Genomic DNA, 19,450 nt, shown 5'->3' with positions numbered 1-19,450 from the left:
CTCAAGTGCTCATGGAACATTCTTCAGGATAGATCATGTCTTGGGTCACAAATCAAGCCTTGGTAAATTTAAGAAAATTGAAATCCTATCAAGTATCTTTTCCGACCACAACGTTATGAGACTAGATATCAATTACAGGAAAAAATCTGTAAAAAATACAAACACATGGAGGCTAACAATACACTACTTAATAACCAAGAGATCACTGTAGAAATCAAAGAGGAAATCAAAAAATACCTAGGAACAAATGACAATGAAAACACGACAACCCAAAACCTATGGGTTGCAACAAAAGCAGTTCTAAGAGAGAAGATTATAGCAATACAATCCTACCTCAAGAAACAAACATCTCAGATAAACAAACTAACCTTACACCTAAAGCAATTAGAGAAAGAAGAACAAAAAAACCCAAAGTTAGCAGAAAGAAAGAAATTATAAAGATCAGATCAGAAATAAATGAAAAAGAAATGAAGGAAACAATAGCAAAGATCAATAAAACCAAAAGCTGGTTCCCTGAGAAGATAAACAAAATTGATAAACCATTGGCCAGTCTCATCAAGAAAAAAAGGGAGAATACTCAATAGAATTAGAAATGAAAAAGGAGAAGTAACAACTGACACTGCAGATATACAAAGAATCATGAGAGATTACTACAGCAACTGTATGCCAATAAAATGGACAACCTAGAAGGAATGGATAAATTCTTAGAAAAGCACAACCTTCTGAGACTTAATGAGGAAGAAATGGAAAATATAAACAGACCAATCACAAGCACTGAAATTGAGACTGTGATTAAAAATCTTCCAGCAAACAAAAGCCCAGGACCAGATGGCTTCACAGGCGAATTCTATCAAACATTTAGAGAAGAGCTAACACCTATCCTTCTCAAACTCTTCCAAAATATAGCAGAGGGAGGAACAGTCCCAAGCTCATTCTACGAGACCACCATCACCACGATATCAAAACCAGACAAAGATGTCACAAAGAAAGAAAACTACAGACCAATATCACTGATGAACATAGATGCAAAAATCCTCAACAGAATACTAGCGAACAGAATCCAACAGCATATTAAAAGGATCATACACCATGATCAAGTAGGGTTTATCCCAGCAATGCAAGGATTCTTCAATATATGCAAATCAATCAATGTGATACACCATATTAACAAACTGAAAGAATAAAACCATATGATCATCTCAGTAGATGCAGAAAAAGCTTTTGACAAAATTTAACACCCATTTATGATAAAAACCCTCCAGGAAGTAGGCACAGAGGGAACTTACCTCAACATAATAAAGGCCATATATGACAAACCCACAGCCAACATCATTCTCAATGCTGAAAAGCTGAAACCATTTCCACTAATATCAGGAACAAGACAAGGTTGCCCATTCTCACTACTATTATTCAACATAGTTTTGGAAGTTTTAGCCACAACAATCAGAAAAGAAAAAGAAATAAAAGGAATACAAATTGGAAAAGAAGTAAAGCTGTCACTGTTTGCAGATGACATGATACTATACATAGAGAATCCTAAAGATACTACCAGAAAACTATGACAGCTAATCAATGAATTTGGTAAAGTAGCAGGATACAAAATTAATGCACAGAAATCTCTTGCATTCCTATACAATAATGATGAAAAATCTGAAAGAGAAATTAAGGAAACACTCCCATTTACCACTGCAACAAAAGGTACCTAAGGAGACAAAAGACGAGTATGCAGAAAACTGTAAGACACTGATGAAAGAAATTAAAGATGATACAAACAGATGGAGAGATATACCATGTTCTTGGATTGGAAGAATGAACATTATGAAAATGATTATACTACCCAAAGCAATCTACAGATTCAATGCAATCCCTATCAAACTACCACTGGCATTTTTCACAGAACTAGAACAAAAAATTTCACAATTTGTATGGAAACACAAAAGACCCCAAATAGCCAAAGCAATCTTGAGAAAGAAAAACAGAGCTGGAGGAATCTGCCTCCCTGACTTCAGACTATACTACAAAGTTATAGTCATCAAGACAGTATGGTACTGGCACAAGAACAGAAATATAGATCAATGGAACAAGATACAAAACCCAGAGACAAACCCACAAACATATGGTCACCTTGTGTTTGATAAAGGAGGCAAGAATATACAATGGAGAAAAGACAGCCTCTTCAATAAGTGGTGCTGGGAATACTGGACAGCTACATGGAAAAGAATGAAATTAGAACACTCCCTAACACTATACACAAAAATAAATTCAAAATGGATTAAAGACATAAATGTAAGGCCAGACACTCTAAAACTCTTAGAGGAAAACATAGGCAGAATACTCTATGACATAAATCACAGCAAGATCCTTTTTGACCCACCTCCTAGAGAAATGGAAATAAAAACAAAAAGAAACAAATGGGACCTACTGAAACTTAAAAGCTTTTTCACAGCAAAGGAAACCATAAACAAGGCAAAAAGACAACCCTCACAATGGGAGAAAATATTTGCAAATGAAACAACTGACAAAGGATTAATCTCCAAAATTTATAAGCAGCTCATGCAGCTCAATATCAAAAAAACAAACAACCCAGTCCAAAAATGGGCAGAAGACCTAAATAGACGTTTCTCCAAAGAAGATATACAGATTGCCAACAAACACATGAAAGGATGCTCAACATCATTAATCATTAGAGAAATGAAAATCAAAACTACAATGAGATATCATCTCACACTGGTCAGAATGGCCATCATCAAAAAATCTACAAACAATAAATGCTGGAGAGGGTGTGGAGAAAAGGGAACCCTCTTGCACTGTGGGTGGGAATGTAAATTGATACAGCCACTATGGAGAACAGTATGGAGGTTCCTTAAAAAACTAAAAATAGAACTACCATATGAGCCAGCAATCCCACTACTGGGCATATACCCTGAGAAAACCGTAATTCAAAAAGAGTCATGTACCAAAATGTTCATTGCAGCTCTATTTACAATAGCCAGGACATGGAAGCAACTGAAGTGTCCATCAACAGATGATAAAGAAGATGTGGCACATATATACAATGGAATATTACTCAGCCATAAAAAGAAACGAAATTGAGTTATTTGTAGTGAGGTGGTTGGACCTAGAGTCTGTCAAACAGAGTGAAGTAAGTCAGAAAGAGAAAAACAAATACCGTATGCTAACATATATATGGAATCTAAGAAAGGAAAAAGAAAAAAAAAAAAGGTCATGAAGAACCTAGGGGCAAGACGGGAATAAAGACACAGACTTACTAGAGAATGGACTTGAGCATATGGGGAGGGGGAAGGGTAAGCTGTGAGAAGGTGAGAGAGTGGCATGGACATATATACACTACCAAACGTAAAATCGATAGCTAGTGGGAAGCAGCCGCATAGCACAGGGAGTTCAGCTCGGTGCTTTGTGACCACCTAGAGGGGTGGGATAGGGAGGGTGGGAGGAAGGGAGACGCAAGAGGGAAGAGATATGGGAACATATGTATATGTATAACTGATTCACTTTGTTCTAAAGCAGAAACTAACACACCATTGTAAAGCAATTATACTCCAATAAGGATGTTAAAAAATAAATAAATAAAATAAAATTTATAGAATACAGGATCCTAAATGGGTCAAAAATCTAAATTCACTAGGGCATGTTACTAAACCTAATAGCAGGTTTAGCTGTTGTGACCAAATAAACATATTTCTTTAAAAAGAATTGCAGAACAAAAGATAGATGTATTCTCGAACACTGAAAATATCATTGAACCTTACACTAACCTTGGACACTGTATACTCTTTGTTGTGTGAGAAAAGTTAACCTCTTTTTACTTAAGTCACTGTAGTTGGATTTCTGTTACATACAAGAAATTAAATTCCATCTAATGAAACATTACTGAAGATATTCAGGTTATACTTGCATATGATCACCGTCTATGAGAGTACAACAAAATAATAGTGCTTATTTCTGAATGGAGGAATTGCAGATCTTTATTTCTTCTTTATATTTTTCTATATTATCAAAAACTTATAGCCTTAATTGTTGAAATTATCCAGTGTCAATCGTAATAATAGCAATTGCAGCTTATTCATTGAGCCCATTATGCTGTGCTAGATACTGGGGTAAGGACTTCAATGTATTATCTCGTTATAACATTACCTTATTTAATACACACAAATGAAGATGAAAGTTATATATTTAGGTAGGCTAATAAAATTGGAAAATATTTATTTCACTACATAACTTTAGCTTATTGTAAATTGAAGTTATTATTATAACTAAATTAACCAAAAGTTTGAGGAGTTTTCATTTCATTTTTTTCATTTTTTCTAAATACCTGAAGGTACTCTCTGGGCTGGTTTTTGCTTAAGTGGTGATCTTGGATTCCATGAGGCATCTACTTTTCCTCTGAATGCTATTGATTGAACAATATGAGACTTTTTATGGTTAAAAATCGTAATCATTGATCTTCTTTCTTTTTCTGTAACTTCTGATAAATGCAAAAAGTAATGTTATTATATAACATTATAAATAGATATGCAGAGTGATTCAAACTAGAATTACTTTTAAAAATGGATTTATCCCATGTTGTATGTGAACATCCTGTCAAAATTAATTTGTAAAAAGTTATTTCCATAGTCTTACAAGTGCTCAATATATGTCCCTCATGTCACAAGGCACAAATCAATCCTATCGCATCACATTCTAACACATCACCATGGATGATTGAAATTGCAGCTGTGCTACATCCCTTCTTTTCCTCATGGCTATGAGGAAGAAGAGGAATAAACATAAGGTTTTAATATATTCTCATTTAGAAGTTACTCAATTATAAGTTATTAAGAATGTTCAAAGCTGTAGAAAGGTAAGTAGATAGGTGATAAAGAACTTCTGGGTAAAATAGACCTCAAAAAATGTAAAATGTAATGCACTGAGGTTGATTTTTCTTTTTTGTGGCTTATATAAATCAGACATACTAGTTTATGTACAATGTCTAAAAATATATCACATAGAAGTTATTATATATGTTTTAGTATATATATACATACATATTTACAGAATTTCAAAGAATATGACTTTTAGAACTTAAATAGGCCTATGAGGCTTAGTCCAATTGTCTCATTTTTGAAATAAAAAATTAAGGGTGCCGGGGGGTCAGTGAATTGGCATTCAACACATTACTGTCAAAACTAGAATCAAAAGGAGACATTTCCTCATGCTCAGTTAGATGGCCTTTCCTATAAAGTGGTCAACAGACATGAATTCCTAAACTATAGCAAATTTCATACAGCAAAAATTTCAAAAATAAATAATTGAAAAACTTTACAAAGACAATTATTTCCAAAAAACATCAGCAGTTTAAACCACTGAGTTATATAAGACTGACTCTCAAATATTTCTCTGCAAGAAGAGGTGTTCTTACGATTTCCGTCAAGCAACTCTACTCCTGGAAGGTGGTAGATTGTGTATAAACGGTACAAGTTATATTGGCATAAAGGGTTTTGGTAGAGAGCTGCAAAGAAAGAATCCAAATTAAGATGTCAGGTTTCGAAATCAGTTACATTTATCACTTGATAAAATATGAGAAATTGCAAGATTAATATAAAACATAACAGTATGTAAAGCTCTGCTTCACAGACCAATGGTTTCACCAAACCCTTACTTATTCATTGCAGGACTTACTTTTCCTATCTGTTAAATTCATTCATTCAACAAATATTTTCGGAGTGCTTACTATCTACTAGGAACTGTGCTAGGTGCTGAGGACATATCTTTGACCCAAATCTGTCACAAATGAGGAAACGTTTAACATGTCCGTAAATTAATCAGTAAAGAAAGAACTCAATATCAGCTCTAGAGGGTTCTTGATGCTGCTCTTTATTAAAGTATTTGTTCATTAGTTCTCTTCTTCCAGTCTCAAAGGTCACATGGGTACCTGCGTGGAGATGGGCAGAGTTGTGGCACACTGTTCTATTATAATTTTCTTCCTCGGCTTCACACCATTGCACCTAGTTCAGAACATATAAATGCCAGTAGCAGCTTCAGATCTCAACAGGGGTAGAGGTGAAGAGATGCGGGTTTTACATCTCATCTACCTCTGGCCAGGCACAGGGGACTCGGATTTCCTTGTGCGCAGGTGCTAGGATACTTAATGAACCAGGCTGGAGGTGGGAGGCATGCTGATGCGGAAGAGCTCCAGGCGCTTCTGACATGACATCCCTTAGGCATCAGCACGTAGGTATATTTTTTAAAATCTTCAGCTAGAAGTTGTATTTTATTTCCATGGAAAAGGTACTTTCCCTATTCTTCTTTAGATAATATTAAACAGGGTTATTGCAATACAATTTGAAATAAAACTCTTATAATTTCCACTTGGATATCTTTAGCTATTGTATTCCACCTACACGTAATTTCTAGAAAATACTCCTGGAAAAGAGGAGAACCACTAGATGGCAGTAGCAGAAAGAGCTCCAGCTTGTGTACAAAAACATCACTCAACAACATGAGGCTCATTTAACGTACATTTAAATCTAGGAGTACTGCTGTAGCATTTGACTAGTTATAAAATACAAAGAGGTTTGATAAAAGCATGAAAGTATTAAGCATTAGAAAGCCAGAAAAAACTGATGAATATTTATAAAGAAGAGCTTGCAACATAAAGAAGAGGGGGTCAAGGGGGATGCTTGAAAGACAACAAACTAGATAAAAACTGAAGAAGTTAATCATCTGAATGTTTTCTCTGCAGGCAATAAAATATTCTGATATTTGTTGTATAAGCACAAACTTTTCTGGCTAATAAAATCGTTATAGGTAGCTATTCGCTGTGGAAAACATGAGCTTTAGAGGGACTTAAAGCAGGCAATGGAAGACACCTGGTGCATAAGAAACAAAAGTTATAAGAGGAAAGGCAAAAAAGAAAATGTAGAGCCAGGGGCAACAAGAAAATTTAAAAGAAAGGAAATATGTATGTATTGGGGGAAATGAGAGGAAAAATGAAATGGATATTTTTCAAGATTTCTTAAGTGACAAAACTGGTTTGAATTTTAATCTCAAAAGAGAAGGAATTTAAAGTGGTAGCAAATAATTATAACTACAGGACAGGGAATAGAACGGATGTATACTAAACCAGTAATAAGGACAGATTTTAAAAGATCCACAGGGATCATACCTTGTAGTTTGAGCCAGACAAAGAAGAAAAAAGGTCACCCTTCAAGGGTATAAAAGCAAAACACGGCCTTCCCTGGTGGCGCAGTGGTTGAGAGTCCACCTGCCGATGCAGGGGACACGGGTTTGTGCCCCGGTCCGGGAGGATCCCACGTGCCGCGGAGCGGCTGGGCCCGTGAGCCATGGCCGCTGAGTCTGCGCGTCCGGAGCCTGTGATCCGCAACGGGAGAGGCCACAACAGAGAGAGGCCCGTGTACCGCAAAAAAAAAAGCCAAACGCAATTGTTTCTTGCAGTGGCTTCTCCCGCTGCAGAGCACAGGCTCCGGACGCGCAGGCTCAGCGGCCATGGCTCCCGGGCCCAGCTGCTCCGCGGCACGTGGGATCTTCCTGTACCTGGGCACGAACCCGCGTCCCCTGCATCGGCAGACGGACTCTCAACCACCGCGCCACCAGGGAAGCCCATCAAAACACAATTCTTTTTAATGAGAGTTCAGGAGGGAGAAAAATTCACAGATGCTTTAGTGCAGAAGTCTGCTCTGTGGTTACTGTCTTGGAGAATAACATCTGACACCTCATAACACTATCCTACATTATAGCAGCTGGGAGTAGAGTCTGCCTTTGCATATGATGTTAATGGAAAATGTACCAACATCTTTCAATGATGTTTACTTTTAGGATACACTTCATATTCTCTTTTCCCTCTGAGAACACTACTATTTAATTTCTTTTCTTGGTTTTTCTTCCTAGTGCTTAGTTAAATAACTGCTTTACATAAATTTTAAAACTTCTGGCTTCAGCTAAACAAATCACCAAGTTTGGATTTACTACTATTACATTACTTATTAAAAAGTTGTCATAATACTAAAAACTTGATGCACTTATTGTGGTTCAACATTCATCTCATCATAAAATAAAATCTAAATGACAGCAAGTCAGAAAACTGGGCTATTAAGCCTAGTCTCTGACTAAATTAACTTAAAAACATAATTAGAATTAAATAATTTAAAAAGAATTTCATTTTTATTATTCTTCATTTTTCTTACTCTTAAATGTTAGAAGGAAGCAATCTTATTTTTAATTATCTTTTTCCCCTCTATACTATTAAGCATTTAACATTTTGGATTTATGAGTTTTGGATTGATGCTACTAAAATTACCATAAATAAAGTTTCTAAGATATGATATTCGTTTCCTGTGTCTGAAAGTTCTGAAAACCTTCTATGATGTATGGGTACATTCCTTTAGAAACTATGAAGCGAAATTGTTTACACTTTCACTTTCAATAGGTTAATACTATTTAATCCACCTTCCCTCTAGGCTACTTATAGAGTACACCTTGGTGGCGCCAGCACTGTCTTGCTTATCTTAATTTGGGATTCTGAGTCTAAGCAATTTACATTTACCCAATAATATAGCAAAATGTTTCTACTACCTTACTGCACAAGCTTGAGTTACATGAGTCACATGTGTGAAGCTACTTCTTATTGAAAGAGAAGAGGGAAAAAAAGTCATCTAAATAATTGGCTCCAGTTAATTTTTTTTTAACTTTTAAGGCAAAATTTAAAAATCACCATTTCAATGAACCTGGATGTTTTTTAGACCACCTTTGAAGAAAGTTGATGTAATTAATAATGTACCAACATATCTATTTTAATAGATAGGAAAACGATGTAGAGAAGTTAAAAGCAGCTCCATCTGTGCCCACACAGAACAGCCTGTGGAAAGAAGCTCAACTGTCAATGATCAGACAGAGGTTCTGGCTCAAGGTTACTTAGTAAGGTCAGCATCTCCATTGTCACCATCTCATTTTAACTAAAATCTCTGGGCCACAGCATACCACATGATTGTACTGAATATGGAAATGATCCCTGATTTTTAAAAGGCAAACTTGGACTAAAGCAAGGGTTAGGAGAGTGAGGAATGCTGTTTCAAGACAAACAGCAGTGAAAGACCCAGTTGGCTCTTTTTATTGAGTGGACTGTTCTCTTGTGTTGTTTGGGAGGAGTGGTCCCACCTTGAGGGGCATTTCAGGGTAAAGAGTCTCAGATGAACAGACCACTGAGACCATAGTCCCACACTGACCTCTCAGCATCCCTCTTCACTCCCTGGCTATTTGCCATCAGCAGTGGACTGCGGCCAAATGAGGAAAGGCAGGACGTGCTTAAGAGCAGAATCTGTAAAAAATGGAGACCTTCTCTTAGAAAGGGGCACTTCCTGTCTCCAAGGGTGAATCCTTAAGTCTCTGCTAGGAAGCAAGTCTTAACAATTACGGAATGTAGGAGTTCAAGCATACTTTCCAATACTGGAGCTTAATGCAACATAGAGAAAATTTGAGAAAAATGAGGAGACTAAAGATTTAGGAACAGGAGAATGGGTTAAGTATTTTGTTGCTGTTGTCGGTGGTGTTTTTTCTCTCTGCGCTGGGAAAGAGGCAGGGAGACTGAAGGTTAGTGAAAGTCCGCAGCCACAAGCAAATCTTTGACACATGCAGATTTAGAAAGAGTTTGGAGGAGGGAAGGGAAGAGGAAAATGGAGCCAGAGGGGGAGGGTGTGGAAAGGTAGACTGCCTGGAGAGAAAAGGTGTGGCCCTCCTGACTCAGCCTGGAAGTCAGGAATTCCAGTTTGTAGGACCTCACACTCTGCAGCTGGTTTTAGGCCTCCCTGAAGCTCCCAGCCATGTGTATACTGGGTAATCTCTTGGCAGTTCTCCTCATTGCCAGTGGAGGGTGCAATGCTGAAATGGGTTAGAGGTTTACTCTCCAGGCTATTTTCTCACCCTACGAAGAACTGTAATTGAAGTGGAATAATAATAATAATATTTTAGCGTTTTAAACAGTTTCATAACTTGAAAAGAAAAGTTTTAACACTTGAAAATACATGGGGGACTTCCCTGGTGGCGCAGTGGTTAAGAACCCGCCTGCCAATGCAGGGGACAGGGTTCGAGCCCTGGTCTGGGAAGATCCCATATGCCACGGAGCAACTAAGCCTGTGAGCCACAACTACTGAGCCCGCGTGCCACAACTACTGAAGCCTGCGCACCTAGAGCCCGTGTTCCACAACAAGAGAAGCCACTGCAATGAATAGCCCACGTACCGTAACAAAGAGTAGCCCCCACTCTTCGCAACTAGAGAAAGCCCACGTGCAGCAACGAAGACCCAACACACCCAAAATTAAATAAATAAATTAATAAATTTATATATTTTTTAAATACATGGATTTCTTATTGTAGTTAATGAGCTGAATCTAATCTGTGATTGCAAAGGAGGTTCATAGGAACTCAATCAGGTGACATTACTGCACAATATAATTAGTAGCTAGTAAATGCCAACATTTTTTTCTTAATTTTTTTAAATTTATTTTTGGCTGTGTTGGGTCTTCGTTGCTGCGCACAGACTTTCTCTAGTTGCAGCGAGCAGGGGCTACTCTTTGTTGTGGTGCCCAGGCTTCTCACTGTGGTGGCTTCTCTTTGCGGAGCACGGGCTCTAGGCGTGCGGGCTTCAGTATTTGTGGCACATGGGCTCAGTAGTTGTGGCTCGTGGGCTTAGTTGCTCCGCAGCATGTGGGGTCTTCCTGGACCAGGGCTCGAACCCGTGTCCCCTGCATTGGCAGGTGGATTCCCAACCACTGCACCACCAGGGAAGTCCACCAACATTTTTTTGTATAATATCTTTAACCAAAATAGGGCAAGCGTTCAAACTGTGCATATTTGTTACCAAAAATTTTCAGAAAATGCATTTTTGTGTAACCTGACGCAGCATTTTCTCCATTTCAAAAAATAATCCCTCTACAAGATTCTCAGTTGGAACAATTTATAGTCACTATGATTTTAAGTAGAGGTCATTTAAAATGTTGTGACAGGCAATGATATGGACCTTATACTACCAGGCTGACCTAACAGCCTTTCAGAGAACTAGAAAAGGCACTCCTGCACCCCACCTCAGGGCTGACACCATTCTGCGCCCACATACACGGCTGGTAAGGCAGGCAAGGGCTGAATTTCAGACTCCATTTACCCCCCTTGCCGCCAGGCACTTTTGTTTAAGGCATAACACTATTGACTATGATGGGGCAACCTTGATTGCTAACCGCCAAATCTTACATTGTAAAATAAGCTTGCTTAAATTATTCAGTTCTTACATTTAGCAAATTGTCCAATCAGTTTTGCATCGAGCCCCCTCAGTTCTGTAAGAAATATTTAGGCTGAGAGTTACAAAACTATAAGCTCCATAAAGGTCTAGATAGGGTCTTTCTTGTTTACTTTTGTATCTCCATCTAATAGTGTCCTTAGTGAATGCATGATAAATATTTATTGAATGAATGAATGATAAACAAAAGAAACAAGGCATGAGTTTAAGTTTCAACATTCCTTAATAGTCTGGTTAAAGCTCTGAGCCCTGCATTTCTACCATTAAAGAGGGAATAATTCTAATCACATCATTGGATTGCTATGAAGATTTAAATGAGAATATAATAAGAAAGCATTTTCTCAACATTCAAACATGTTATTATAATTATTATTCAAAATGTCAGTTTTTTAAAAATCTATTTACCAATCAGCAGAATTTCTAGACTGTGTGCATCTTAATTCATTATCTAATTTACATAAACCATAATAAAACAATTTTTTGTTGTTACTCCTTCAAACCAATTAATGCTTTACAGAGTTAGCTTAATATTTGAAGCAATCCTGAGAGGTAGTTATTAGCCCATTTTACAGAAAAATGAAGGTAAGAGAGAGTTCAAGATCTAGTATAACCAGTCTTTTAATCATTTAAAGACATTTTAAGCATTTGTTCAGCACAGAAAGGCCAGGTAATTCAAATATGCAGGCCAATCCTGATAAGTCTTTCACAGACTTTATCACGTCTCAAAAATGAGCATTGAATTCCTTAGAACTTGGGGTACTTTTAATAGTTGGGTTTAAAGAATCTTACCTATAAGAACTTAAATCATTTCTCCTTAATATAGTAGGTATAACTGATTAACACTCAAAATATTTGAAAATTTTAATAACTATGTATTGAGCTGATTAGAAGCTCCACCATCAACACCACTTTACACATATTCAAAACACTATCTTTGGCAATTCTGAGAAATGAATAGAAAATAAATAGGAAAAAACCATCTATTTTATGACCTTGTATAAAGAAGTCTACAAACTCTGAAGTTTGAAAACCCATTCACTGCTCTGAGTCTTTTCCCTTGGTCCACCTAGAGCCATTTGTTCTGAATTGCAATCGTGTACCAGTTTATTTACCCTTCGACACTATAAGCTTAAAAACAAACAAACAAACCAAACAACTATAAGCTTATTGAGAGTAGGAACTGTGTATTATCTATTTTTCCAACCCACCTCACACCTTCTTCAAATACTGAGGTCAGTTCCTTGCTGGGTGCGATTCAATATATATGAATTGTTTGCTGTTCACCCAATAGGAAGATTACATTAAAACGTGCTCTTTTTTTTAGTGTGGGGGGAGGGAGTGTCAGTTTTACTAATATAATTCACATATCACACGGTTCACTAATTTTAAGTATACAATTCATGGTTTTTAGTATATTCATAGAATTGTGCAACCATCACCACGTTCAATTTTAGAACATTTTCATCACCCTGAAAAGAAACCCCAGACTGTCACTCCCCAGACCCTCAACCCCCCAGCACTGGGCAGCCACTATTTAAAAACAGTTACCTCTCAGTGTTGCTGTCTCGATATATGTGCCCATTCTGGACATTTGTATAAATAAATGGAATCATATAATATGTGCTAAAACTGCCTTTAGAGGTAAAACCAAAAACACAGATTTAAACATGTACCTCCTTCTCTTTTTGCTTTCATCATTTCCATTTGGCATGCCATATCATTTCACAAAAACTGTTTTTCTACCTGTTCTTTCAAAAATGTATTTTTAAAAAGAAAAAGATCTAGTCTTGTTTTCAGGAAACTATCTAAGTAGTTTTGTTATAAACACTGATCTAATTTAAATTCAAAAAATGAAAAAATGTCCTGTGTTATCACTATTTTAAGTTATGGCTATATAAAAGTGCAAATTAATACTTAGGGTCTTCAGATTTAGCATTCCCTTTAATTCCTTTACTGTTGCCTCAATGTTTGTTAACTCATTGTGGTGCAGCCGGAGTATATGCAACGAATGCAAAGAGTGCAGGCCTAAAAGAAATTAAAATATTTGTATAAGATTTTAAACATTTTTAATGCTAATTAAACATGCTACCTAAGCAAAAGCAAAGAATACATTACATCTGGTGAAGGGAGGAATTATTAATAATATGATGAATTATCATTAAGAATACAACAAAGCATAACAATTCAAATAAGTGACTGTAATTTGGGAATATAGAGCCAATTTCTTTCCACTGTTTTTTCTTTTTCTGTAGCAATGATTTTGTTTGATTCTGAAGGGGTTATTTTCGTTATCCTTATTTTGTTGGTTTTGTTTTGCCAATGTTGCTTAGTTTATAGTGCCAATCCAGGAAATGGTTATTCAAATCAGTATCTCCCCCAAACGGCTCAACTAAATATTTTCTTTACACAATGGGAAGCCAAATATTCCTATCATCTTATTGATTCTAAATTGCACATTTTCCCACATTTTTAACATAAGTGAAAGTGTGTTGTATCTTTGCAATAACGACATCGTAGTTGAATTGGCAAGGTTTCCTTTCTTCATGGAACAAGGAATCATACTGGATCTCAAAATTTATGATATTTCAATTCTGCAGCATGTAATACAGAAGAAAAATGTTTTGTACCATACTTCTTTGTATCTCATGATCCTAGTATATCATGTACTTTTATACCAGGCTTGAAATTGTCAGTTTAGAGATTGTTGCAGGTACAAAATTAACTCAGAGTGAAACAGAAATTTGGCTAGGAAAAATTACAGCCTGTAAAAATATTTAAAACTATTTATGAAGTCATTATTTTTTATTAATGCTCCCAAACATTAAAATTTGCTTCCACAATATCTAGTTTGTGTCCAACTGTGCAGTAGAATGGCAAAATTTCTATGCTAAAAAAAGATTCTTTTACGTCTTGAATAAGATACATGACAATATTGAGCTAAAACCATAATCAAACAGCACATCTTAAAATGAAATGTACACAAGAACATTAAAAAATAACAGCTTCCATCGTATATTTTCAACAGAAATGTTAAAACAGATTATTGCATGCCATGAGCAATACCATAGTTGAAAGTTATTATTTAATTGAAAATCAATTCAATCAAAAGACAAAATTTAAGACATACCTTGTATATCAAATATTGCATTGTTGTTTAGGTATAGTTCTGCCAGACAGCAGTTTCTAGTTATAAATGTTATTCCATGGAGCTGAAAATGAGAGTTAGAGAACAATATTCTTTCTACAATAATTACATGTAATTACATACAGATATAAAAATTTAGTAAGAACCACAGAAGTTCAGCATTTGCTGTTTTTATTAATTATGTGCAACCTTTTGATCTGGGCCATGAGTTTATGTCTGGATTGCCTTTGAAGATACGTATGATAAAAAGGGTGCTTTTAGCTAACTTAATACTCAAACTTCTCTTACCACGTCTCCACCAAACTCCCTGAAAGGTTTTCAAAGCCTCTGGAATCTGGCCTATCCTTTTGCTCTCACAACCTTCCCTACATTTCTCTGCCCTATAGTCACATTGGATTTGGCTCCATATATCCACTAATTCACCATCACATATTATTAAGTGCCTATTATGTGCCAAGGGCTCTCTCCTCCGATAATGCTGAATCGTTTCTGCATCTGTGTATGAGTCACGATTTCTCTTTGCCTGCATGGCTTTTCCTCCTGGTACATTTCTGATTATTCTTAAGGAACTGCCCTAGGCTGGCAAGGCCTATCCAACCATGCCTGAGCAGGCTGCCACAAGAAGTTTCCACTCTCCAGGGATTTGTTGAGACCGTTCTTTGATCTCTTTGCATCTCACTGCTGTCTTCTTCCTCTGTTTTGACCCACTTTTTGTTTCTCTAAACTTCCACCTGCTCCAGCATTTTAAGTCAGATCTCCTGAGAGATGGTCTAATTCTGCAGTCAATGCTCTACCTCCCCTCCCCAAGCTCTACCTCCGAGATTGTCTAATTCTGAATTCCCTTTCTTTATGCCCCAGTCTATGAACCATCTCCTCTTCTCAGGCTCACTGTCCTTTGGGTCAACAGATCTCAGCTTAGCCGAGGACTCTGTAATCTGACCACACAGGAGGTCAGTGCTAACAGCTCAACCGGCCACCATCCCCAAGGAGAAGACAAGGCACAGAATAATCCTGTTACTTTACAGCTCATCTTTTTTTAAATAAGGCCTTTCCTGACAACCCCCCATGCCCATGAATCTTCCTTTTCTTGTCCACATCCAACACCTCCTATGACTTGTGCAATTACTTGATCACTAGTTTTGTCTTCCTTAAGGAAAGAAACGATGTTTCTTCAGTCTGTTATCCTTCCCACCTCTCCATTCTCCTAATGATATGGTGAAGCTGCATCTTACTTTTAAGATTAGATTAGAAATTCGGTGTACTGTAAGAATTGAAAATAGTCAAAACACTCTTGAAAATTCCTCAAATGCACCATTAAAGTACATGATAGGAGTATTTAAACTGAATTCAGAAATGTTTCTGTTACCCTGCAAGGAGAATCCCACTACTTTTTAAAAAATATTGACTTTATAACCTCAATAGAAATTGACAGATTTGTTTGAGTTATGAGGATGAGGCATGGTAGAGTCTTAACGTGGGGCTGGTATGTTCTAAAAGCAGCCCTTAAGTTAAATGTAACAAGGCTAAATTTACGGCTTAATACAGGATCTAGCAGGGAGAAGAATCATGTGAAATAGTTATTGATCAAGTGCTTCCTAATTTATATATACAGAAATATATGCTTATGATTGTAAATTAGTTTTACATGTTTATTAAAGCCTATCACAGTAACTAGTGTCGTCAGTTAAACAGAACTGTTTTGACCTTTGATTGGTTGATTCAGATAGACAGATGCCAACCTGTCTGATTTAGTGAGGATTTATTGGAAATTTTACTCATGCCCTCTTGTATCTCAGAAAAGCTATTTTAGATTTGTAATCAAAGTTTGAAAATGGGTTTCTTTAATGAATTTTCTTTAATTTTTTCTTATATTTGTAACAGTCACAAATTATGAAGCTATAAAAGGCACATGTGCTGCTCATCTCATTGTCTCACAGTCTCATCTGTACCTAATTACGTGAGCACTCATGCAGGAGAACCACCAGTAACTGCACTTCAGCTTTGTTAAGTCACAAAAGGAGCCATGTTTCCCCCAGGTAGGAGAGACCCTTCCACACAGTGAGGGGTGGGTCCCAGTTGGCTTCATATCCCTTTCTACTCTTCCTGCTGGCCTCCTGACAGCAACTCACTACCTTCCATCCACTCCCTGATCTAACGAGAGCCACACCTAACATCAGCCTAGAAAGAGAACACCGGGGCAAACCACGACTTTTTCTTCTCTCTTTTTTCCCAGTTGCCTGCTCAACCACACATTAACAGAACATTCTAATTAGTTGAGGTTTTAATTTCTCTTGCGTTACACATTAATTCAAGAATGCTAATAAACTCAACCATTTCATCCTGACTATAGAATAATAATTTTCCCAAGAGCATTAACATCTTTGGACCATGATTATTGGAATTTTAAGATTGTACCTTTTGTTGGGGCGAAATGAATGGGAGGAATGTAGTGAAAAGAGATAAGGCCAGATCATGAGAATCTTGGGGAACTAATAAAAGATTTTGTGCAGAGGAGTGTTATTGCCCAGTTTTATTTTGGAAAAAAAAAAATGACAGGGAAGAGTACTATTTAGAGGGGATAGTAAGTATAACAGCAAGAGATGAACAAAAATGGTGTTATGCTAATTCCAAAGAATATATGGGTCCCAGAGTAGAGTAATAACAGTGGGAGAAGAGCAAAGTAGAGGGAATTGAGAGATAATTCCAAGGCAGAATTCACAGGACTTAAACAGACATTGCAATGTACCACGTTGTTGAAGTCAAGATGTAGGAATGGGAGTTGGAAGACATGCTGATTGTTCTGACACTCAAACCATTGTTAAAGTAAAATGTTATTATAATTATCATTTAGGAAAATCTGTACTACTGAGTCTAAGGACTGCCATAGGATTTATGCTGAATGTGACATTCCACAAATCATGTATCTTACCTCAGGGCTTAGCACATAGCAAGGGCTCAATAAACGATAGCTTTTATTATTTACTATTTAACCATTATTATTTTTCATAGAGCTGAGAGCACTTACATTCAAGGTAAAGCTCTTACACGTAACTGCTGAGGTACTAGTGGGGAAAATTTTACACCAGCATGAATTTAAAATTAAGGAGGCATTCTTTTAGAGCAGGATTTCTCAACCTTTACAGCTATTGACATTTGGGGCCAGATAATTCTTTGTTGGGGGGCTGGGGAAGCCGCCCTGTGGATTGTAGTATGGTTGGCAGTATCCCTAGCCTCTACCCACTAGATGCTAGGAACACACACACCCCAGTTGTGAAAATCAAAAAGGTCTCCAGACATTGCCAAATGTTCTCCTTGTGTGTGGGAGGTGTGGCAGGGGTTGCAAAGTCGCTCCTAGTTGAGAACTGCTGGTTCAGAGTCAAGGGGACAAGCATATCTTTTTTTTTTTTTTTTTTTCTTTTTTTTGCGGTACGCGGGCCTCTCACTGTTGTGGCCTCTCCTGTTGCGGAGCACAGGCTCCAGACGCGCAGGCTCAGCGGTCATGGCTCACGGGCCCAGCCGCTCCGCAGCATGTGGGATCTTCCCGGACCAGGGCACGATCCCGTGTCCCCTGCATCGGCAGGCAGACTCTCAACCAGTGCGCCACCAGGGAAGCCCTCTTTTAAGTGCTTATTATGACCCAAGCACTAAGCTAGATGTTTTCACCATTATCTAATATGATCCTTCCAATAGCCCATGTTGTTTCGTTCCCTTATTTACCTAGGAGGAAACTGAGGCTAAAAGAAGTTAAAAAACAACTTTCTCAAGACAACAGAGCAAGGGTTCAAACTCAAGGCTATATGACTTGGATCAAAAGTTGGTGTATAGGGCTTCCCTGGTGGTGCAGTGGTTGAGAGTCCGCCTGCCGATGCAGGGGACACGGGTTCGTGCCCCGGTCTGGGAGGATCCCACATGCTGCAGAGCGGCTAGGCCCGTGAGCCATGGCCGCTGAGCCTGCGCGTCCGGAGCCTGTACTCCACAACGGGAGAGGCCTCAACAGTGAGAGGCCAGCGTACCGAAAAAAGAAAAAAAAAAGTTGGTGTATAGTACACCATACATTATTGTACATTATTTTAGTGTGGAAAATGTTATTATAAATAAGTATTTTGATTATGTTTTAGATGAAGACGTTTATAAACAATGACCTTGCCAGAATAGGTATTTTTATTTAAATTTAGTTTGTAAAAGTTGTCAACTGTTCAGTTTTTGCTACATGGTAGAAACTCAGATTCCATTTTGGACAGTTGCTTGGTGAGGCGTTATATACAGGTTTCTCACCAAATGCTTACTCTAATCTGTGACACATGAAATATACCCAAGTAACGCTAGGTCTTCCAGAAATAGAAGGATACCAGCATTGTGACAACAATATTATGAGCTCACTACTAAACGTCTGTAAAAGAAAAATTTTGAGGTAATGACCCAAAACACAAACAGATCAAATGTCTATATACCTTTGAAACTGTAGTATAAAATGCAAATCACTTAGATCACTCGTCTGAGCAGACCCAGCTTCTTTTCTTAGGAAAGCTGGAGAAGATGAACTGACCTAAAATTCCTTCAGTCAGCCTTGCTAAAAGATGAGACAAGGCAGGGAGTCTTCAGAAGGCCTCAGTTAATACGCACCTAAGAGCAGCTGCCTCCCACTAATTACATCAGCGGAGATTAGAAACAGATGACCCAGAAAGAGAGGAGCTGCAGGACTAGTACATATCTATGCAGTACAAGGAGAAAGCAAACCCTCGGAGAGCATAATGAAGGAAGCAGGGCAGCCTGAGCAAACCTAGGAAGGCTGGGGCATTGCACGTCCTCAGAAACAACTTGTACCTATCTAATTTGCTGGTTCCAGGTCAGACCAGAAACTCCAGTTTTATCATCCACTACATAATAATGGGGAGAAGTGTGCACCCTTCAAGCATGTTAGGCTCCAAGCACACCAAACTACATTCATCCTTTGTCTCCCCAAACCACTGCTTTCTCTCATTCCATTCCAGGCAGTTTGC

The 19,450-nt window shown here is 37.6% G+C and overlaps 1 protein-coding gene across 1 annotated transcript in view; it reads right to left on the bottom strand.

Annotated features, from left to right (window-relative positions):
• Positions 1–19,450, bottom strand: part of LRRC72 (leucine rich repeat containing 72) — a 41,280-nt gene that overhangs the window by 7,979 nt on the left and 13,851 nt on the right. The window contains exons 4-7 of the mRNA XM_027102588.1: positions 14,433–14,514; positions 13,220–13,330; positions 5,420–5,509; positions 4,334–4,486 (exon numbers count right to left, since the gene is read on the bottom strand). Of these exons, the coding sequence (XP_026958389.1) occupies positions 4,334–4,486; positions 5,420–5,509; positions 13,220–13,330; positions 14,433–14,514 (436 nt within the window). The remainder of the gene's footprint in view (positions 1–4,333; positions 4,487–5,419; positions 5,510–13,219; positions 13,331–14,432; positions 14,515–19,450) is intronic.

Source organism: Aethalodelphis obliquidens, unplaced genomic scaffold (assembly GCF_003676395.1).
Source record: "Aethalodelphis obliquidens isolate GAN/ISIS:26980383/991018 unplaced genomic scaffold, ASM367639v1 scaffold5, whole genome shotgun sequence".
NCBI classification, from domain to species: domain Eukaryota; kingdom Metazoa; phylum Chordata; class Mammalia; order Artiodactyla; family Delphinidae; genus Aethalodelphis; species Aethalodelphis obliquidens.
This window is presented reverse-complemented; position numbering and strand designations above follow the sequence as displayed.